Genomic DNA, 24,249 nt, shown 5'->3' with positions numbered 1-24,249 from the left:
TATATCAATGCATGGTTGCTAGGGTTCAAATTACTAGATTACCAGATTAATTGTGTAACTCAAAAGTCACAAATAAGAAAAAATGAAAACCAATTGCACATTGTCCCAGAATATCACTTTTTACAACCCCTTTAAAGCAGTGATGGATATACAGTAAATGACCCCCACATAGGGGGTCTGGGATTACATTGCAGTCTGGCTTTAATGGCGATTGTATGTCCACAGATCTCATCTGACATCTAAATAGCCATGATATTTGAGAAAGACTAATGAGAAAATGGCAACAGAAGTCCAATGTAGACGTTGGGGTACATTGATCTGGGCTGAAATAGGAGGAGCTGATAGAGAAAGACATGCTAAAAATAGGCTGGAGAGAGATAAGCCAACATCGAAGAGTGATTTGTCTTGAACGTCAAGAATGCCCAGGGTATGTATGGAGAATTAGCTTAAGTAGTACAGTGAAATATCTATTTAGTATGTAAGTAATTCTGTTAATCTTGGTAATAGGGATGAACATATCGTCCTCCAGGAGTTCTGTGACTAAATGGCCCTCCATTGGTTTTCAAGCAATAAACATCTGTGATGAGATGATTTCCATTCAAATTAAAGGACAATTTTGAATGATCATCAAGTAGCCAGTGCCCATGAAACAGAGATTAAATTGATTAGAGTTTTCTGGACTGGCAAGGACTGTTGCATCATTGCATCCATGCTTTCCTTTAGCACCAATGTAACGGAACCAATATACAAGTCAATGGATTTAAAGACAAAACAAAACTATTCTTGTGCTTGGTGGAATTATTTTGTTTAGGTGTGCTCATTTTCTCTTATAGACAGCACTCAGGCTTCACCCTTATCAACTATATCTACTGAATGAGGCCTATAGGTGTCTATAAATATTATTTATTTATACTTATTTATATTGTATCTACAGAAAAGGCCAAAACACCAGGAATGTAGGAAAGGAAGTGTACAAAGGAACTAATAATCACAACAGATCATCACAAATTCAGTTCTTATTGATTTTTTTGGCAAAATTAGAAGTCAAATCACTATTCAACATAAATAGAAGGCAAAAATATCAGGTGTGTATTTTGCTTTTCTTGTCATATGTTTTTTTCTTGCTTTGAATCTGCTACAGATATGAGACCTGTTATCCAGAATGCTTGGGAGCTGGTGTGTTCCTGATAAGGGATCTTTCCATAATTCTGATCTCCACACTTACTGTACATAAGTCTTCTAAAAAATCATTTAAACATTAAATAAGCCCAATAGGATTGTTTTGCCTCCAATAAGGATTAGGGATGCACCACTATTGGTGATGAGCGTATCTGTCCTGTTTTGTTTTGCTGAAAAATTTGTGAAACTGCTGAAAATTTGTGAAACAGCATTGAAGTCAAAAGGCAACAATTTTTTTTCTTTGTTTTGGCGAATTTTTGGCACAGTTTTGCAAAAAATTTGCAGATGGGGAAATACTGAATTTTGCTGCATATCTATGCCTGCAAAAAAATTGCTAGCCTATCCAATCACTATACATTATTTTAGGATTCAGACAAATCTTGAATCCTTTGTGAACGATTTGGCTGAATACCGAACCAAATCCGAACCCTAATTTGCATATGTAAATCAGGAAAAAAAAAGCGCTCATCGTATGGTTAAAAGATGTTGACTTCCTTTTGATTCAGATTCGGTTCGGTCAGGCACTTGGGTTCGACCAAATCCTGCTAAAAAAGACTGAATTCTGTCTGAATCCCGAATCGAATCCAGGATTCGGTGCATCTCTATAATATATAGAACTTTGACATTATGACAATTAGTTTTTGGCTTGTGGTGTGTTATTGTAAACAAACAATAAGATATACCTTTAATCTATACTTACTCAAAGCAGGCAGACCTAATTTGGTATTTTACGAAGAAATGGGTGGCATAGAGTGTGGATGTGGAACATGAACGGGTACAAATGGGTGGTTTAGATGTAGAAAGTTATGGGAGGTGGATGCCTATCAAAAATACAAGGTAAAAAATATTGCTGTATGGTACTGCGGCCAGGCAGAAGGTCTCTAGGGCACCTGTAGAAACTCATGGAGTGGTCCAAATTAAACTAACTGGGATTTGTGCAAGGACTGCAGAATTATGGCCCTTAGAGCATCTTGCATTTACTGTAAGTATGGCGTTTAGGCTTCTGCTCTTGGCGCCCTGTAGCGAATAAAAAATATGAAGCAATGCACAAAGCAGTTACTTGTATGAGAATCCTGGTATTTAAGGGGTTATTTTTAAAGGTCCGAATGCCAAAAACTTGAAAAATTTTAGTTTTTTTTTTACTATAAATTCTGAATTTTTAGAAAAAAAACCTACATTTTTTGGAGATTTATTGTACCCCGGAGATGGAAAAAATTTGAATCCCAAATGCAGCATCTCTAACCTGCCGAGGATATATGGGAGAGGTCCCTATCCTATTTAAAAGTTTCTGTGGTCTGCGCTGAAATTCGCAAAAAGCGAGAAAAAAAAATTCAGGCTTTTCGAGAAAAAGCCCCCAAAAATCCAGCGATTCAGGAGAAAACACAGGAAAAAATCATGGGATTCAGGTTTTTTTTATTGAGTTTGTCCCCGATCCGATTATTATACTCGGATACAATATATAAGGTCCTATCATGGATTCTAGTTTGGTCTGACTTTTTTTTATATAAATACACAGAAAGATTTGGATTTTGATAAATAAGGCTCCCCATGTCTATAATGTGGGATGCCCATGGGCCCATTCTGTATGCAGTGCTGCCAAATCCAACTCAGCAGTGCATTCAGAGGGAGGCACATTCTATGAGCACAATGAGTTGTGCCTCATGGTGCAAGGAGCAAATGTATTTTGGGCATTTACACCCATCTTTGCACTTTGTACCTTGCCCTGATTTTTTAAATTGTTTCTTATCCCGGCCTTTCTTTGCAGGGAAACCCTTTAATTTGGGAAGAGGTTTAAAAACACTGCAAAGTATGTTTTGCCACAAACAGAACATTTTCTTGTGTATGCTACCCATCATTCTTGAAGTCAAATCCAAGCTATAGTCCATTGTTCCGTCAGTAATTCAACTACGTCCTGCCATGTATTTCTGGAATTATTTATTAAATCCATTTGAAAGCAAAGATTAAATCCTTGATTCCTGGAGAGGAATACATATTTCTTTCCATAAACTCATTCTAAAAGAGATCATCTGCAGCTTCTCCATCCCCCCTCCTCGTTTTTTTTTTCAGTCTCTCTCTTGCTATACATACAAGAGCAGCTGGCTCCTCTGTCTTATTTACAGATTATAAATTAGGCTGCAAAGCTCTTAATAACTTTTTCATGGGCAAAATGAGACCCCCATGCCCTCCACTGCCCATTACTATTAAGGCATGAGTCTCCCCCTCTAAGAGTTTTAGGGAAGTTTATGGAACGGTTTAGGAATTTGGCAACCAGTCCCCGGGTCAGGTGACATTTGTCAACGTCTCCCAAGAGAGGAGAGGCTGTCTTTAAAGAGAAAAGGAGACCACTCAAGAAGGAGTTTGTGCCTGGACCCAAGGAGAGGGTGACACAGACAACCATGCCTGAGCCATCAAAAGCGGGTAGGACCGTTTATCCTGTATACTCAATTATTGGAGGATAGTTTAAATATAGTATCATCAGTAGGTTTTAAATGAAGAAAATGTCTATAGGAGTTTCCTCTTTCCTGCAAAAAGAAAACATTGTAAATTTTGACTGCATAATTGGAAGACAGATAACAGGGTTTTCAATACCTTCCACCAGCATCAAAATCTCTTCTGCTACATTATAACATTTATTATATATCTTAGCAACAAGGTTTTGCTGTATGCCTGTGCTGGTGCATTTTATTCTACCAGCATGTCATGACATTCAGTAGCTTCCTGGGGATGTTGGGTGAAGTAGTTCAATCCAAGTTGAAGACCCCTGAGACTACAGATTGCGCTGCTTTAAACATGAGGCTGCTTAGCCAACAGGATGGCTAGACCTCAAAGTATCTTCTCCACTGGCTTAACTTGCCTTGTAACCTATTTTAAGGTTTATCTCAAATTATATGTTGGGATTTGGTAGAACTGTTGGTTTTTACCTTATCATTAATGCAACCAACCACTTAATACACAGGGATATAAAATCTATATGGCCGACCTCCTTTAATTTATGTATTCAACTCTTTTAGCCACAAATCTGCATAATTAAAGGGAAATAAGCATTAGTCATAGGTTTGATAACACTTCAACTTTGAATTAGTTAAACAAAATATATGCACACGTTATACTACTCAGGCTTTGTATTGCTGAAATTGATTCCAGTTGAACTCAACCTCAAGGGTACAAATTATATTCTAATAAATGTAATTATTGGGTTCACATAACTGGTCTTTAACACTTGAATAAATATCTCCCAAGGATGAGAAATGTATAACGAATACTTTAATAATTAGTATTCAGATATGAGAGATTATACTTTTATTTCCTTAATTGGTCATTACTAATATCTTTTAAAGAGACAGATATTATTTTTCCATTCGATTAAAATTATTTTCTGATGTATTATTATGTCATCCTACAATATTAATATTTATTACTGTATATATATATATATATATATATATATATATATATATATATATATACCTTGAAAAAGGTCCCAAGTGGGACTGAAACGTTGGTTATACATACCATGTAACTAATACATATTTTTTTTCATAATAAGACCCTTGGTGCTGGCTTATTTTTCATTGATATATATATATATATATATTGTGTAATTTTTTCCTAGTAGTAACCCATGATTGGATGAAATGGGTCACTACTCCATATTAAAATGTGTAACAGTTCTGTAAATACCTCCTTATTCGTATATATTCGTCATATGACAGAAGGTGCTGAACTGGCTATTTGATTTTGGATGGATAGATACAATATTGTGTGAAAATGGGATATCTACAAATGCTGTGGGTTATACTTCAAATATATAATATATTATATATATTCAATTTCAAATATTACATACACAGTGCTGACATATGTTCTAATATATATATATATATATATACCTTCCTGAGGACGGCCCGAGTTATGGCGCCGAAACGTCGAAAATAAAATACAATTTTTTTACACAAAGCCCTTGGAGTGCGGTCTGTTTTTGATACTTTGAATGATTATTTTGACCAGCACCTAGGCAATGCGTTAGACAGTTGTGAGTGCACCAGGTCGGACTTACATTATATATATATACATATATATATATATATATATATATATATATATATATATATATATATATATATATATATATATCATTTTTGTATTTAAATGATCAGTGAGCCTAAACGTATTATATAATATTACAGATAATATGCACACACTGCTGTTCATAGAAAGTTAAAACCAATAATTAAACTCAAGCTCATCTCTATGTTAGACGACTGCCACCCTTCGACTTCAACTCTGGCCAACCTGAGAGGGTGTTTACAGCTTTCTTTCATGAAGAATTACGAGTCAATAAAAACATGCCCATGAAACCTTGTCTTCGCTTCCTAAGTCTCTAGAACTGATGGGAGTGCTTGGCTGTCTGGGTTCCATTTGGGTGAAAGCAATCTTTAGTATAGTGAGAGCCAACCCAGTGACACCGTAGAGCAGTGATCCACAACCAGTGACTCGTGAGAAACATGTTCAGGGTCGGCCTGGAGTAATGGGGGACAGGGGAACATAGCTGGGCCGGCTGGCCCAGTCCAACACTGAACATGTTGCTCACCAACCCCTTGGATGTTGCTCCCAGTGGCCTCAAAGCAGGTGTTTTTTTTGAATTCCAGGTTTGGAGACAAGTTTTGCTTGTATAAAAAACAGATATTCTACCAAACAGAGTCTCCTGTAGGCTGCCAATCCACATAGGGATTACCAATAATCAATCACAGCCCACAACTGGTAATCCCCAGGAACTTTTTGAATGCTTGTGTTGCTTGGGTATAAAAAGGTTGGGGATCCTAGCCATATGGCTATAACTTCCCTAAATGTCAAGGTCTGTTTGCCAAATGTATGTTGTAACAATGTACAATCTACATAAGTGTTCTTACTTTATTTTGGAAGCAAATGTACATAGATATCTATATGTGTGATCCTAGGGCAGGGGTCCCCAACCTTTTTTTACCTGTGAGCCATATTCAAATGTAAAAAGAGTTGGGGAGCAGCACAAGCATTTAAAAGTCCATTGGGGTGCAAAATAAGGGCTGTGATTTGCTATTTGGTAGTTCCTATGTGGACTGGCCCTATACTTAGTTGTTATGCAATTAAATCTTGCCTCCAAGCCTGGAATTCAAAAATAAGCACCTGCTTTGAGGACCCTGAGAGCAACATCCAAGGGGTTGGTGAGCTGTTGCTCTTGAGCTACTGGTTGGGGATCACTGCCTTAGGGATTTGTGAGAAGGTGACCAGCAGTCAGGTCGACCAATTCGATGCTAGATTTTAAACAGGTATCCCACTGATTGTTTGCTATAGAGCACTAGAACTGGAGCAACCCTCACAACTACTATTATGACATGATAATACGTACTAGTGCTAACCTGTTAAAGCAAGGTGTTAAAAGCAATCATTTGACTGCTTCATCTGAGAGTAACTGGGTTTGGCAACAACCAATGGAAAGTATTTGTTGTGCTTGCATGTCCTTTGGATATTTAATAACAAAAAAGTGCCGCAATCACTGTCTAAATCAAATGTTCTACTTCAAAATAATGGAATTCCCCAGTTAGGAGTTGCCTATGTAGGGCACAAAAAAAAAAAATCTGCAGAGAGCTCTCGTAAACTCAGGCCCACATCAGACACCCCTAACCAAAAATACTTACATTAACAACAGGAACTGGATGAAATTTTAAAAATATACCAAAAACATCATAAAATAAATGCTCCAATCTTTACCAGAATCAGAATATTTAGAGCCTTGAACATAAATAAGCACACATTATCTGCAGAAGACTCCATAGTATAACAACTCCAGTCTCTTATGATTTAATTCTAAACAAATCTGCTGGTGGCTGTGAGGGAAACCACCCTCGTCATGGTCTTAGAGAGAGATTAGAGATTAGAGAGAGATTTTCTGAGATTGTTTGCAATTGGTTTTCATTATTTATTATTTGCAGTTTTTGGATTATTTAGCTTTTTATTCAGCAGCTCTCCAGTTTGCAATTTCAGCAATCTGGTTGCTAAGTTCCAAAATACCCTAGCAACCATGCATTGATTTGAATAAGAGACTTCAATATGAATAGGAGAGGCCCGAACAGAAAGATGAGTAATATTAAGTAGCAATAACAATAACTTTGTAGCTTTATAGCGCATTTGTTTTTGGATGGGGTCAGTGACCCTCATTTGAAAGCTGGAAAGAGTCAGAAGAAGAATGTAAAAAAATAAAAAACTATAAAAAGAAAAATTGAAGATCATATGAAAAGTTCCTTAGAAAGAAAAGTTGCCCATTTGTTTTTTGTCTCCTGTGCCCTATTCACCAACCTGCAGTCCAAACTACAATTCCCTTAAATCCTTAAAAGCCCATTAAACCCAGTCCACCAATAAAGAATTGTTTTTTTTTAATAGGACCCTATGAGAAATGGCGCCATATTTCTGAGCTTTTTTGGACAATAAGTTTCTATATAATAGATTCTATATATCTTGTGCAGAAATCCAAATATAAATCAAAGCAGTTATTAACCATAGCGGTAAAAACAAAAGTATCTGGACAATGGCACACGGGGGGGGGGAATAGTGTTAATTTGTATTTTATTGTAAGAAAGGTAATGTTCAATAACTCATAGCAACCAATCAGGCGCTGCCATTCATTAGCTTCTGACTTGTTAATTATCATTGCAGGGCTGGGGCAAACTTCTTACTGTGTTACTGCATAATCATGGAATTAGCCTTCTATTGGCAACGTTTTCCACTTACTGCCTTTATTTTTAATTTCTAATCTTTCCATTCTTCCAGAAGAAGCTTATAGTCCTATAATCCTAAATAGCTTTTGGCAGCCCCCAGTAATTGTGACTTTCTTTCTCCTTTAATGATACACACTAAAATATTGTCGTTGATGGTGGGCACTGCCAGGGTTGCACTGGGGTATGAAAGGCCCACTGGGCTCCTACCCCAGGGGCCCCCAAAACCATCTCTGGGGCCCCTACTGCTTGACTGCTTGCTCATGGACAGCCCTTCCCCCCTGCATACACATTAACTAACTGCTGTGATTGGGGGAGGGAATGCAGCTGAAGAGCGACGGGCATTTTAGGGAACCACCGGGTTTTTTCCTGGTGTTCCGTTGGCCCAGTCCAACCCTGGGCACTACAATGGACTGAAAAGAATAGACAACACTGATGTGAACTATTTATAAAGCTAAAGCTAATAAATAACTGCAGTTATGCCTAGATGTTTTTAGGTCAATTTCATAGACACGTTATGGTAATTTTGTTGGTAGTGTCTGGGCACATGGGTCATTTATCATAATGTAGGGTCATAACCAGTGCAGCTCAGATGGCAAATCCTAACTCCTGTTTGGGATGCCACATGGATATGACGGTACAACTGCCGTCTGTCAGGGAACTGGCAAATTATCTTTTATGTTCTACCAATTAAAAGGCTTTGTGCAGGAAAACATTGATTGAGTAAAACTTTGTCATCTTGAGAAATAAGCGCGACAAATTAGCGCCGCATTCCCCACATGATTCTGAATTTGCAGAAACACGTTGCAGATTGTTGCTCGGCGGTAATTAGGTCATGTCATCTGTCATATTCATAGGGCCTGCTTCTCTTTGGCTATAAAAGGGATGATGTGGTTTTAAAAATAATTAGCTACTATTGATAGTATAAGAGCTGTATAGATGGTTATCATCCTTCCTGTTATAGGATATGTATGACATTATCTGGAAAGGCTGGCATTCCAAGCAGCACAAGAGACGGCTGCAGCATGCAGAAAAGGGACCTGCGAGAGCCTGAAAAGAGCTTGGCAGGAGGATTAGAGAGAAATCAAATATGCCCGAGGTATTAAGGGGTCATAAATCAGAAAGATGGTATTTCAGCTTGACCTCTTTTTAAGCTTAGAAAGATATGCTTGCGCAGCATGTGCTGAATGAGCGGCTCCTCATTACAAAGAATTCAAAGTTCTGCAGCAGTTTTATTGTAGAAAGGGCAGAATACATAATGATTTTCTGAGGCTCGGTTCAGCAACCCATTTGACTAGTATGCCAATAAAGGAATACAATTCAACCCCTGTTGGAATAATATAGCTGATTGTGGTAGAAAGATGAAATATCTGTTACCCAGTCACCATAACCACTTGGAAAAACTCAACAGAGCAGGTTCTTCTATATCTGGTTTGCGTTATTCAGGATTTAAGCTATAGTCCTTTAGACAGGTTCTCCACAAGCTATACCCAGTATCAAAGCACAATCCTTAAAGAAGAATGTGTCTCCTACCTACGGCCTATGATAGCTCTCTGTGAAGGCTGAAAGAAAACTCATTGAGTTGTTCATAGCCCACATTAATGGCAATAAATCGTCACTTGCACAAGCTCATTAAGAGAATTCACATAAGGGGAAATATAATAAAATTCACAAAGAGCAAAACTTCGCCTGTTGCAATGTTTTATTCTTTTATTGCATTGTGAATTTTAATTGCGCATTGCGAACCTTTAACACCTGGTCTGGAGTTTTATTAAATATATTGTTGCAAAAAACGGTTTGTGATTGCGAAATTTTATTACATACTCTGTGAACGTTCGCAAAAGCTATTTGGTCGCAAAAGTAGTTGAGGTTTTTAATCAGTTAAAAATGGAGCAAATTTGGTCACAGGTGTGTAGCTTGACTAATATATTATATTCTTGTTACCAACTCTTTACCTCCAAATGTACCAGATAAATAATAATAACAATGTATTGATACAACAGACCACATTACTCCTGACTCTGAAATATCATGTTTTTAACATAGTCCTGTTAATGTTATGTAGCAAAACACAGGCAGAGTGCAGCAGTTGCACATATCCAGAGCCGCCATCAGGGGGGGACAGGGAGGAGAGTTGTAGGGGGCCCCGAGGGTAAGGGGGGCCCAGCCACGCCGCACTTACTTGATTAGCCGGGCCCCCCTGCTTTCTGAGAGCTGCTGACTTCGGGAAGGCAGGGCAGGAGCACAGGAGGAGGCAGCTTCTGTCCATTACTTTCCCTTATTGGTCACAGAGTTTAAGTCCCGGTTGAGCTGCTCACGGATTGGATAGCTGAGGTTTGAACTTCTCCGCCAGCTCATCCAATCACCATGCAGCTTTACCAGGACTTTAAATTCTGTGACCAATAAGGGAAGAAAATGCTGTCACTGGAAGAAGATTCAGCCACCTGTGCTCCCCTCCTCCCTTCTGCAGTTGGCAGCTCACTGACAGCAGGTGGGCCACACTAATGTAGTAAGTACAACATGGCAGGGCCCCCCTAAAGGGCACCAATTTTTTTTAAACTTCTGGGTTTTTTTACATGGACGTTTAAGGGGGACCCTGGTGACCAATTTCCTTATAATGTGGGGAGGGGGGGGGCCCTGGCATCCATTTTTTACCATGTGGGGTCCTAGCCACCAATATTTTTTAATGGGGGGCCCTGACCACAAATGTTTTTTTAATGGGGGGCCCTGACCACAAATGTTTTTTTATTTTTTATTAACATGTGGGAACCCTAGCCACCAATGTTTTTTTTTTTTTTTACTGTGTGGTGGGGGTGGACCTGTAGGGTGGGGAGGGTGGACCTGTAGGTGGGGCTTGCGGTGGGCGCAGCCCAGGGGGCCCAGGAAATTTTGTTGTATGGGGCCCTGCGATTTCTGATGGCGGTCCTGCACATATCAGCCTATATCTGTCAGGCACTGCCTAGTCAGTGTACACGATTAATGCCTGTTTAGGGATTAATCACCAATTAGTCATCATTGTTGGCCAGACCAGAGTAATCTAGGGCTGTATATTCTGAAATATAATATAAATATAATTTACAGCCTAATAAACGATCTAGCAGAGAATCCTATCAAGCTGACCTATACATGATGAATGACTGTTTCCCAACTCCGTATTCATTGGCTGATTTAACCTAAGGAAGTATGCAATTCCATAGATTGTGTGTCTGCACAAAGGCTCGTAGCAGCAAGAGGGATGGATAGGAAATTTGGTGCTAGGTGCAGAGTGCAGCATCAGCAGGTGCAAGGCAGCCCTGTCCTTATCGCCAGCCATAGGGCAGGTGGTAAGTACAGGACTCCATTATGGCCTGTGTATAATGGGTAACTTAGGGGGCTGGAGGGGGAATGCCTACTGTAATATAAAAAAAAAAGATGGTGGGTTGTTCCTGTTTTTTGCACTTTGAACCTTGTCCTGCACGGCATAAATGACCCCGAGGGAGATGTCTTAGGTTTTATACCAATTATTCTGTTCAGCTTACACCAATAGCAAATGCAATGCTTCTTTGTGACCCCTTTATGGGACAGAGAATATGACTTAAAAATACTAACATGTCAGCATCCTAGATTCTAGGTTTCCTTTGATCTAATGTATGCAGTGCATGCTTACGGGTGAAATGAAGATCAAAGCTCAAAGTTCCACAATAATATTTCCACCCCAACATTAACTTTAAGTTACTCTGCCACCCATATTCACCTAAGCATAGCCATTCACATCCAAAGCAATACCCTACAAACCACAGTATATCGAAAACCCACAGACAAACCTGACCACCGAAAACGCTCATCATCTACAGCCAAGACCTAAGCTACTACAGTAGCTTTGGAACATTTAGTAAAGACTTTTTGAGAAGAGGCCACAACCCAAGAGCCACCAAGATCACCAAAAACCATGTCTTATAATACAAACAGAATGGAGAGATAAACTGTATACCATTTGTAACAGCAGAAATCCCACAGCTAAAGACTCCAAGTAAAATAGCCTGACAGTTCCAGAAACCACTGCAGACAGATGAGAGACTGAAAACAATATTTCCAGATCCACCACTGCTGGTGTTTAGACAACTGCCAAACCTATGAAGGCTTATTATAACAAGTGTCCAGCAGTAATGGAACAATCCCATGTGAAAGGAAGAAATGCAAAATGTACCACCACATCCTCTCTTCAGATAAAATCCAAATTCCAGGCAGATTAGAGGAATTCCATATCCACAGCTACTACACCTTCTCACCCACCAATGTGGTCTATACAATAAGATGCATGAAGGGTCCAACAAGAAGTATTGATGTAGGACTGGACAAAGCCTTAAAACTACTACTCAAGACCTGCCAATCAGAAGTTGTGACTGCCGCTGATAGACATATAATAAGCAAACTCGGAAAGGAGCACAAAGCGGTGCATTTGCAACTCTGCACCAGCTGCCACTGCCTTGTACATTGTGCACTTATTGGTGCAATTTTTAGTACATTAGCACCTAGCACTGGTAAAGCCTTCTATCTTTTCAGATATTTACATGTAAATTGGTAATCCACATCTTCATTCAGGCTAATGGTGCACAAAGCTTGATGGTTCCATGCAGTTAGAGCTCAATGATCCTGCCGGAGGTTCCCATTGATGTGCTTTTGACCCTTTTCTTTATCCTGTGACCACTGGGTTTGGAGGTTTTATTCAGAGATGGGGCCCCGTTCTCCCACTTCCCTTTATCCACCCTCCTAAAATTACTCTGTGCAGGTTAGGAATTCAGTTCCTCCAATCCTTTTACAGTCTTCCAGTCATTTTTCCAATCTCATGTCCAGTGGAATAAGGAACAATTTATCTACAATGGCCAGTAGTGATGTGAGGGTCAGGGAAAACTCAACCCGCACCCGACCCTAACCCGCAAAACCTTATCCTGCACCGAACCTAACCAGCAAAATATTGCCATTGTAGGACCCACACCCAACCTTAACCTGCAATGGTTGGTCAAATCTCAACCTGAACCCTCCCAACCAATGGTCAACCTGTGGGTCACCAAGAGTTTTGGGTCAACCCACACTTCACTAGTGGCCGGAACAGCATGTGAGTCATGCATTAGTCATGTTTTCTCAACCCCTGGCTTTTGGGTGTGTGGTGCAAGATATGTAAAAAAAATAAGGCTCCTGACCATGAATCCACCCAACTTTGGGATAGGGATCATAATAAATTAAACCAGTGCTCCCTTTCTGCTCAAGGTCCCCATCTCCTTACTTTTCCTGTGCTGCATGCATCATGAGTTCCCCAAACCCTTTATGGTGGGGCTATGCAAGCTTTGAGCATTTGGAGGTTACAGAAATGGCCAGCTTTGTATATTAAGGGGTAAAGTTGAAGGATTGGGCAGTTTTTATGGGGGTAGGCATTCTGGTATATTGCTGGGAAGGATTCAGGGTAATGCAGTATTCTGCATTGCTCACAAAAGTGGAAGGGTTGTGTACTTTTGTATATTATGGAGCAAGATTGTGGGGTTGTGCAGGTTTGGGTAGAATAAACACAGATGGCCATCTTGCAGTAAAAAGGTTATTTTTCAATGCAGTTGTAATTGAGAGTAGAATCAGTTTTTATGGTGTCTGCTGGTTTTGCACTCTTATAAATGTGCAAACAGACATGTTACAAGTCATTAAGCAGTCCCTGTACAATGGTAGGGATTAAATATGGTGCAGACATGACCTCTCACTTCTGCAGTGTTTCATTTTAACATGGAGGCGAGTGATGAAAAGTGGGGGATGGGAGAACTGTCAGTTCTACCCTGAAAAACTAAACAGTTCCCTTTTGAATAAAGATGACAAATGTGAGGATAATGTGACTGATTGAAGCAGAGGAATATTTACATTATCCCATATGTTTCTGTATTCCTCTAGACATTTTACCTGCAGAGTAAGGAAAAACCATTGTCTTAATTTGTTCTGCTTGCTTCCAAGATTTCATAATTGAACGTAAGTAGTGATGGGTAAATTTGTCCCTCTACACTTCACCGCGAATTTCAAAGTTGACGCCGGCGCCAATTAAAGTGAATGGGCGTCCGTTACTCGTCGTTAGCATCTAAATTGTCGCTGACGTTGATTCCATCGCCGGCTTCAAAAAAACTTTGACGCCCACGAATTTTCGCGGCAGATTTGCAAATTTATTCGCCTGTGGCAAAACGTCTCAAATCGCCACAAATTCATCTATCACTAAACGTAAGCCTTGCAGAATTCCTACAGGTTGTACAAATGGGAGATGGGGTAAAATGAAGGGGAGAGGAAATGTTGAATTTTTAATTTGTTAAGAGTATTTGGCAGTTAATCTAGGACCAGCCACACTCTACAAATCAATATTACTGAACCTAAATAAAAAAAGCAGAACAGTAGCCGCTGTATGAGCACAGGCAGGGGATCTATTTCCCAGAATGCTTGTGCCTTGGGGTTTTCCGTATAGGAGTGTTTACATAATAAGTGGTGCCATAAACATTACAAAAAAGGCAAATAAAGATAGTTGCAAGATACTGTGGTTTATTTACTATGTGCAGGGCAGGGTGCAAAGTGCAAAATCCACCATTTTTTTTGCACATTCCATTGTTAAGCGAGTGCTGTTTGAGAATATGATACTCAGTATTAAAATGCATGGGTAATGCAATGAAGGATTGAAGCAAGTTCAAGCCACATATGGATTTCTATAATTCCCAAAAGTCCTGATTAGGCAGGACAATTGCTAAGCATGGACCTCAAAAAGGGTGGAGCTTACTGGAAAGGGGCATGGGTGTAATTGGGAGTGATGGACACATGGCGTACACTATACCGTTTACATTTTTATGCAGAATAAAACATGACAATAAATCAAAGTTACTTTCCAGTTACATCACAACATCCACATTTTTGTTGTTATTAAGGGCACTGCCAAGAAACACATTAGCCAACACCATTGGGATAAATGATCTTTTTTGAAATGGTGCCAAAGTGCTCGCTTGAATCAGATGGAAGCAATCAGAAACTTAATCCTCCACTACATGTTTTTTTATGAAACAAAATATTTTTTGGAATTTGTAGACATTGCTTTTCTAATAGATCCTGGCCTTTGTCATATTTAACATATTTCACGTTGTACAATAACCATTTTTTTTAAGGATGGCGTTGCATTTGTGTTGGGTCTGTACCTCGGTGATCGGACTCCCCAATAATTTCAGCCACACCATGGTCAGAGAAGGAAGTTTTATCGATCTAGCCCAGAATACAGAAGCATTCAGTAGCTAGAAGGGATCTCTTCCTAACTGACTGTTACAATCTATTTTATTACATAGTAGGTTATATCAAAATCATGCCTTTGCTTTAACTGGTTAATTGTAACTTTGTCATAATGCTAAAGAAAAAATTATATAGATAGACAGAAAAACAAACAAATAGAGAGATGATAGAAAGATAGACAGACAGACAGACAGACAGATAGATAGATGATGTATAGATATATAGATGATAGATAGACAGACAGATAGATAGATAGCTGCTAGATTTATAGATAGATAGATAGATAGATAGATAGATAGATAGATAGATAGATAGATAGATAGATAGATAGACAGAGAGATAGACAGAGAGATGATAGATAGACAAACAGACAGACAGATAGATGATATATATATAGATGATAGATAGACAGACAGATAGATAGATAGATAGATAGATAGATAGATAGATAGATAGATAGATATTAGATAGATAGATAGATAGATAGATAGATAGATAGACAGATAGAGAGATGATAGATAGACAAACAGACAGACAGATAGATGATAGATATATAGATGATAGATAGACAGACAGACAGACAGATAGATAGATAGATAGATAGATAGATAGATAGATAGATAGAGATAGATAGACAGATAGATAATAGATAGATAATAGATAGATAGATAGATAGATAGATAGATAGATAGATAGAGAGATGATAGATAGACAAACAGACAGACAGATAGATGATAGATATATAGATGATAGATAGACAGACAGACAGATAGATAGATAGATAGATAGATAGATAGATAGATAGATAGATGATAGATATATAGATGATAGATAGACAGACAGATAGATAGCTGCTAGATAGATAGATAGATAGATAGACAGAGAGATGATAGATAGACAAACAGATAGATAGATAGATAGATAGATAGATAGATAGATAGAAAGATAGATTAATAGATAGATAGATTAATAGATAGATAGATAGATAGATAGATAGATAGATAGAAAGATAGATTAATAGATAGATAGATTAATAGATAGATAGATAGATAGATGTCTTGTCCGTGAGGAATCTGTTATCTCAGGATATATTGTGGTAGAATGGTCACAGAAATTGGTAAAAATGTGTGTTTGGCCTTGGATTTCTCCCCAGTGATTGAGATAAGCTCCAGGAATATTTAAGGATGGTAGGAGCCAAACACTCCATTCCGCAAATCCAGTATGATTATTGGAGCTCCCCTTTCACAGAAAGGCTGTCATGTGGAAAGATATTTAAGTGTAATTGGAGTGTTAGGGAATGTCTCTCAGCAGGGTACAGCAGGTAGGAGACCTGTCTGTGTTGTGAACTCCCAGACTAGCTGCATCTGCACAAAGCAGGAGTTGACTGGGACCGTGAGCTGGTCAAGGTTCTGGATTGAGAGTCTGGGTAAGACTATGTACAGGGATGAGCCAAACCTGTGTTTGTTTTGCCCCATAAGGGGCCCAGTCTAGGGACTTCTTCAATTGTGTGAAGGTAGCACCTAGTAGGCAGGGTTTTATTTTATGATTTCTGTTTGTATGCTGCAATGCTCACCCCTGTGATTAAGTGACTGTGTCATTTAGAAGCTGGAAAATAAACAGTTTTTTTCTGTGAAGAAGCTTGTGTCACTGCCTTTATGCTCCGGATCCTCTGCTTACCTGCCTTACCATTTACTAATTCCTCCACAAATTGCATGTGCAAGCAGCCAGCTTGTCACTATATATATATATATATATATATATATATATATCTATATATATATATATATATATATATATATATATATATATATATATATATATATATACTGTATATATATATATATATAGAGAGAGATATGATAAATTATGATGATAGACATAAAATACCTTTTAATATGTGTATATATATATAGCATGCAGGATATTATATATATATATATATATATATATATATATATATATATATATATATATATATATATATATATATATATAAAGTAAGTTGGAAGCCGGCACAGCTCGTCAGAAGGTCATCACTGCCTGGGTGCAAAACGCCCAAAAAATCGATAGCAATGTAGAAAAGCTCGCACTCACAGGACTTATCAAAACAAAAGATGGTGTTTATTCAATGAAAAACGACTAACGTTTCGGCTTGCACTCAAGCCTTTGAGAAAGGCTTGAGTGCAAGCCGAAACGTTAGTCATTTTTCATTGAATAAACACCATCTTTTGTTTTGATAAGTCCTGTGAGTGCGAGCTTTTCTACATTGCTATATATATATATATATATATATATATATATATATAATATATTATAATAAATAGGTACCCACTGTTGCAAAATATGAGGCTTTTAGAAGTCACTTTAGAGTTCCATGACTTCGGCCTTTTTTTATGCTTATTTAACTCCTTGGAAACTTATAGCATCCTTATATTTTACAAGAGGGGGTACTTTATTCTCTCTCTCTCTCTCCCTCTCTCTCTCTCTCTCTCTCTCTCTATATATATATATATTGGACTGAATAACACATGTTGATAGTAAGTTAAGAGGCTGTTGAAAAACGAGTTGAAGCGTCAGTATATTTGGATTGCCAAGGAAATATGCACTTTGCTGTGAGAAGTGTCTGCAGTGAGACTGGGGGACGGGGGCATCTGATTCCTATGGGATAATATCCCAGGACAAATTTCACACGCCAGCTGCTGCCAAACTACAACTCACAAGGTTGCTGGCAGGGGGTGATCATGGGAACTGTAATATATACAGCAGCTAGGGTATCAAAGGGTCAAAAGGATTATTTGCACAAACCCCACATGTGCAGAAATATGAACAACCCCCGCAACCCTTTGATTGTACAACATACACATTTTTGGGATACATATTTTGAAGGAGATAAGTGAAGGAGATAAGTATGTAATGCAGTCTATCACCCAATGAGCAGTATCAGTATGTGTTCTGCATCATATGGCCAATTGGGCTAGAGTGGACTATATGTAGGGGAAAGCAAAGCAAGGCCGTTAGATTAATCTCATGTGAAGGCAAATCTAGGTGGCCTGATTGTGGGATCATTGGCTGGAGGCTCCCATAACTGTTTGTCTTGGACACTTTCAGACACATCAGAACGGCTATGAGACAGGAGTAGAGATTGTTGTCGTCGGAGAGTTGAGCATAAATACGAGATTAAAACCTTATCCATCAAAAGGCAAAAATATTTTCTACGGTTTTTAATAATGCTCATCTGCTCTGAGGTAGCACAACCAGTATGATGTATATCCAAATTGTAGTAAGTTTTACTACTGTCAAAATATTGATCACTTGATTTTGCGTGGGAACAGTTTTCATGGTTAATAGCAAACTTTGGGGAAGTAATTTTAAGGAAAACATGAGATTGTTAGTAAATTTCCCTTATATATAGGTAACGGATAGACAGACAGGCAGATATAAATGAAATAAATACATAATATAAAATCTTTGATATTTTGGTTTCTTATGGAAAGGTTTCGGGTTATAAAATCAATTCTCGAAAAACAGAATTTATAAATGTTTCTGGGTTCTTTTCTAAATCTGCTTTAAAAAAGAAATGAAACCTAAAGAAGTATTTAGGCTTGAAAATTCCAGTTGATTAGACCAAGTTATAACATTTCAATTGTTCATCTCAATGTAAAAAATGGAAGGATGCACCTTTAAATTTAAGGGGCATGAATGATATAGTTTTGATAATATCATGCCATTGTCTCGTATGCAACATATTTTTTTCTTCTGCATAAAATTTGTTGTCATTTTGATTTCATTTGTTTAATATGAAAATCAAATAAAATATTTTAAGCCAAAAAATAAAAAATAAATAAATAAATAAATAAATAAATTTAAGGGGGAGGAATTTTATTTTTTTCTTCAAGATGCTTATATTTCCTAAATTAATTTACCCCTTAATTAATCTCCCATTATTGCTTAGGCATTCTGATATCAAAGCTTTAAATTCAGCTTTGTCATCCTTTTTATGGCGTTCTTTTAAACCAAAGATTGCCTTGACCAAGTTACAATTTAACCCATCAAAAGGGGGCTTAAATGTACTTTATTTCAGAAAATATAATATAGCCTCATTGCTACGTTATGTTATGGAATGGATATATGGAGGGTTTAGATATACTAATCCAGAAATTAAGTCTTGGCATCCTTCATTTGGTCATATTTTATCGATTCTTTATAAGAAGTGGTGCGATATTCCCAACTATTTCAAAAGTAATCCAATTTTCAGAGATTCCATTTATGTTTGGAGATTTCTTTTTAAGAACCATGGCATGGATCATCGTATTACTCCTTTTACTCCAGTTCAAAATGTAAAGGATTTTGTTGATCCATTTCCTTCCTCTTTACTTGGGTTTAAGAACAATATTCCAACTTTGCTAAAAGATGTATTGGATCTAGATAAAGGAAAGGTTCTTTCTTGGGAAGTGTTACAAAATGAATTGAACCTTTCTGACAAGGAGAGAGTTTTATATTTTCAAATTAAAGAACATCTACAGTTATATATTTTAATGCTAGCTCATTAGTTCTTGCAAGTAATGACTTGACTTAATTAATAAGCTTATAAAACGTACTTTTTGTAATAAAGTCAATTTTATATCTAGTCATTTTCTAAATTTTCTTTAAAAAATGGATGATCCTTAGTGATGGGCGAATTTATTCGCCAGGCGCGAATTCGCGGTGAATTTGCGCGATTCGCGTCCAGCGAATAAATTCGCGAAACGCCCGCGAAAATTCGCCGAAAAAATTCGCCGGCGTCAAAAACGGGCGCCGGCGTCGAAAAACGGGCGCCGGCGTCGAAAAACGGGCGCCGGCGTCGAAAAAACGGGCGCCGGCGTCAAAAACGAGACGCCGGCGCCGTTTCGCGAATTTTTTGCCGTTTTGCGAATTTCGCGCGAAATTCGCGAATTTTTCGGCGAAGCGAAACGGCGCAAATTCGCCCATCACTAATGATCCTTTACAGCTTTCTGCTAGTTTCAGGTCGAAGTTCCTGGATTATTCTATTACATCAGTCCAGTTTCTTAAATTTCTTAAGCATTATAATACTAGGTTGGGAGCTGAGAACTGGAGACTGCAATATTTAAAATGAATACGTAAAGGTTACGGTTTCTGTTATAAAAAAGTTGATAATCTTAATAATAGCTCTTATTGCCCAAAATGTTATCTAGATTTATTTAATAAACCCAAGAAGGAATTTTGACTAAATTGGGATTCGTAAGGTCACCTGAATGAGAGGATAGTAAGTAAAAACATTTTATGGAAATTATCTAATTATTTCCCATTTTATGTTCTTACGGGGGAATGTAATAAAAGTCGGTAACGGAAAAACTATTCGCAATGCTTTGAGAATTTAATATAGCTTTTGCGAACATGGAAACTGTTTAGCGACCACTTCAGACAGTGGAAGACCGTTTGCGAATTTTATAGTTTGTGTCAATGTGCAGTAAATGTAATAAAACTTCTTACTGAAAAAGTCGTTATGTTTGCTCCAAAAGATTACGACACCTTTAAGCACTTCTTAAGAGTGCGCAATTAAAATTCGCAATGTGAAATTAAATTCGCAATGCAATAACAGTTTAAGGAACAATATTACATTGCGAGATGTGGATTTTAATTCATATTGGTGCAAATTGTTTTTCTCTTTGCGACTTTAATTACATTCCGCCATAAGTGCTATAATACTTTTTTTTTCATGTATTTTTTCTTTGCTCTAATGTAATTTTTATTTTGTTCAGATTTATTTTTATGATTTAAGTTGGATCTTTAATTATCTACGCTTGTTCTTTATTTGCTATTTGTATACTTCTACATTCAATATTTTGGAATTCTGTTTATGTACTGCTCCATTATTGACTTGTTTATGACAAATAATAAACACGTTGTAAAAATAAAAAGGTACCCAAACTGCCTGGCAAGTTCTGATCTTGGCAAGACCTCCTATAAGACGTGATGAAACTGAGTATACCTTGCCCCAAGGCCTGGATGTTGCTGAATGCACATTTGTTTAATTGGTCGGAGGCCAAGAGCTAATAATATACTGGCCACATGTTTAATAAACAGACTGTTGCTCGGCTCCCTTCCCCAATTAGATGAGAACCCAGAAAGGCAGCAATCTGAGAAGGGGAGCTAAAGGTCAAGTGGGAGACAGAGTTTGTATATATGGAAGACAGGACGGGAGGGGTAAGGCTGAAGGGAGGACACTTCCAGGTGTGGGGACTTTAATTAGTAAGGAATAGATTAGCCAACTATTTCACACATGAAATTTCTATTTCTGGAAATAGAAGGAAGAAGCCATATGACAATTAGTAAATAGTTATGAGACCAAAGCATCACATGGGGCAAGGGTGTTATCAAGAGATTAGAGTTCACACTATGGGAATGTATGAGGGACAGTTGCAGAATTGCCTGCAGCCAGGGCTGGATTTAAATAGCAGGTGCGCCGAGGCCCACTGCCATTCGTCGCCCCCGTCCCCTTCCTTTTATTCGCTCAAATTTTCATCAGAGCAATGGGGATTGGCGCACAGGAAATGTAAAAAACTATCGCATCTCCTGCGTATCTCCAGTGTTTCTGAACCATTGTGGATGTGGTTGGGCCACATGCCGCCCCCTAAAATCCTGCCGCCCTAGGCACGGGCCTTGTGGCCTTTCCACAAATCTGGGCCTGCTTGCAGCCACAGTTTATTTAATGGCAAATCCCATGATTTGACTTGTTTGGAGCCTGAATGAGAGTCTTCCTTATGGGGCTTACTGATTTGCCCTCTGGGCCTAGGTTTATTGTATTATTATTATTATTATTATTAACATGTATTTATATATTGTAGGACAGAAAGGACATTTGTTCTGGGACCCTAAATCTACAGGGACCCCTTGAAAGATAAATATTGGTAAAAGTAAAAAGAGAATATTATATTGTGTAATATTTGTTGGTTATTTTCAGTATTAGGACTTGCAGCCCTATATTCGTTTTTATCGAAATTCTGAAATTCATGCAATGCTGGGCTCTCAGACATGTTGCATTACCAGTACGGGTCCTTTTTTCTTTGTACAAGCTATATCTGCACATTTTGTACTGAGTTTCTGATTCAGTTTGGTTCATTGTGGAGCACCTACCAGCTGATACAAAATAAAGCTTCTATGGTGGTACTCCCATGCCTACTATGCTGGCCCCCTAACAAAAGTTTCAGTGCCTGGTGTGGATCAGGACATGATCTAAGCATCCAGTTTGGAGGACAACTCAAGGTGTATATTTATATCAATATTGAATTGTACAGCATATTCAACTGATTTTATTATCTTTCTGTACTATTGTAGAGTTAATGAAATGATTGTTGTATTATTTATTAGGTGCAAGTCATCAACAGCTACTGATGCTACCAGCTAAAGATAGTGATCCCCAACTAGTAGCTCAGGAGCAGCATGTTGCTCTTCAACCCCCTGGATGTTTCTGCCAGTAGCCTCAAAGCAGGTGCTTCTATTTTAATTCCAGGCTTGGAGGCAAGTTTTGGTTGTATATAAACCATGTGTATTGCCAACAGAGCCTCCTGTAGGCTGCCAGTTCTACATAGGGGCTACCAAATAGCCAATCACAGCCCTTATTTGTCACCCCAATAACTATTTCATGCTTGTGTTGTTCCTCAACTCTTTACATTTGAATGTAGCTCACAGGTATAAAAGGGTGGGAACCCCCAAGCTAAGGGAACCCTGGAATTACTGTCCGATCTAAACTCTTGGTAATTCCAGGTTTCCCTAGGGTCAATTTGTACATTTGTGTGTGTAGTTCATCAGACCAGGCTAAAGGGGCACATAGGCATTAGCTGCCCGATACACAATAGCACATATGGATGCAATTTTGTGTCCATTGATCCTGTGCGTTTATACTTGTGGTTTGCATGATAGGAATATATCACATTTTGCTGCCATTTCAAAAAATCTCACAACCCAACTCACTGCCATGTCATTTTTGAGAGGTTCCCTGCTGTAAAGTGACTAAAGATTGTAAGCTCTTTGGGGACCTCCTTCCTCTTGTCTCATAAACACTTATATATGTGTATCTACATACAAACATTATACCTGAAATTAGCTTAGTTTATCATTATTGGGTTCTTTGTAGTGTTTTACAGTATAAAGACAAAGGTATCTTCAACAGTGGTGCAACTGTCATGGGCCGAAACAATGGGAAGCCTTACGATTAGTGGGGGAGAGGTGATATTACTGTGCAAGATGGCAGAAATAGAGAAAGAAGGTGACAGTAATCCTCTGTATGGGAGACCTACTTATCAAAATTCCAATTTGTTTAGTTTTAGAAGTCTTTTAAACCTTGAAAAAAACTTAAAAATCCTCGTTTTTGTAAAAATTATAAAGAATCACAAACTAATATAAAAAGCCCAGAATATCTCAAAAAGCTCAAAACAAAGAAAGACTTTACAATCTGCAAAGTGCAGCGCCACTGATTGCTACATGACCTCACCAGCTTTTACAGGGAGAAGTTTTTATTAGAGTCTTTTTTACACTTAAAAAAAGACAATTGCAACTTGTGCAACAATATGAGTTATTGCACTTACCCCTGTATTTTTGGCACTAAGCATTAACAATAGCAGTAGTGTTCAATAAGTAGCACCCAGGGTTGGACCAGTACTGCGGCTGAAGGACCCTCTTCCCGGGAACCTGGCGTCCAACCTAGCCATCCCCACTCTTATCTACCGCTTACCTTCTCCTTAATTTGCCACTACTGGGTCCAGAAGGGGGAGAGGCTATGTTCCAGGCAAGGGAGAAAGTTGTCTCGCCCACTGGGTTTTTTTTCAGTGTCCCAGCAGCCCAATCCTAGACTGGAAGCGCCTATTGACTCGCACCTCTGTGGAACTCTGGAACTACAGTACCTCCATGTCCAGGCTGGAAATAATTCCTAGTGTCAGTGCATGCACATCTTAAAGGACAAAAAAAGCCTGATTTCTGGCCATGGGAAAGAAGTAACTTTCTGCTGCCATCTTGCTGAGGCGTCCTTAGCACAGACTTAGATTTGCACATGCAC

At 38.3% G+C, this 24,249-nt stretch overlaps 1 protein-coding gene across 3 annotated transcripts in view; it reads left to right on the top strand.

Moving 5' to 3' along the window:
- The first annotated feature begins 3,476 nt into the window (after positions 1–3,476).
- Positions 3,477–24,249, top strand: part of LOC108695905 (myosin-binding protein C, fast-type) — a 70,057-nt gene continuing 49,284 nt past the window's right edge. The window contains exon 1 of one of the 3 annotated variants that reach the window (XM_041569613.1): positions 3,477–3,597. In XM_041569613.1, coding sequence (XP_041425547.1) covers positions 3,576–3,597 — 22 coding nt within the window. In that variant the 5' untranslated portion in view covers positions 3,477–3,575. The remainder of the gene's footprint in view (positions 3,598–24,249) is intronic. The other 2 variants (XM_041569612.1, XM_041569611.1) reach the window with 2 other exon arrangements.

This window comes from Xenopus laevis, chromosome 7L (assembly GCF_017654675.1).
Source record: "Xenopus laevis strain J_2021 chromosome 7L, Xenopus_laevis_v10.1, whole genome shotgun sequence".
Classification (NCBI taxonomy): Eukaryota; Metazoa; Chordata; class Amphibia; order Anura; family Pipidae; genus Xenopus; species Xenopus laevis.
The sequence above is the reverse complement of the archived record's forward strand: the minus strand, read 5'-3'. Positions and strand labels throughout refer to the sequence as shown.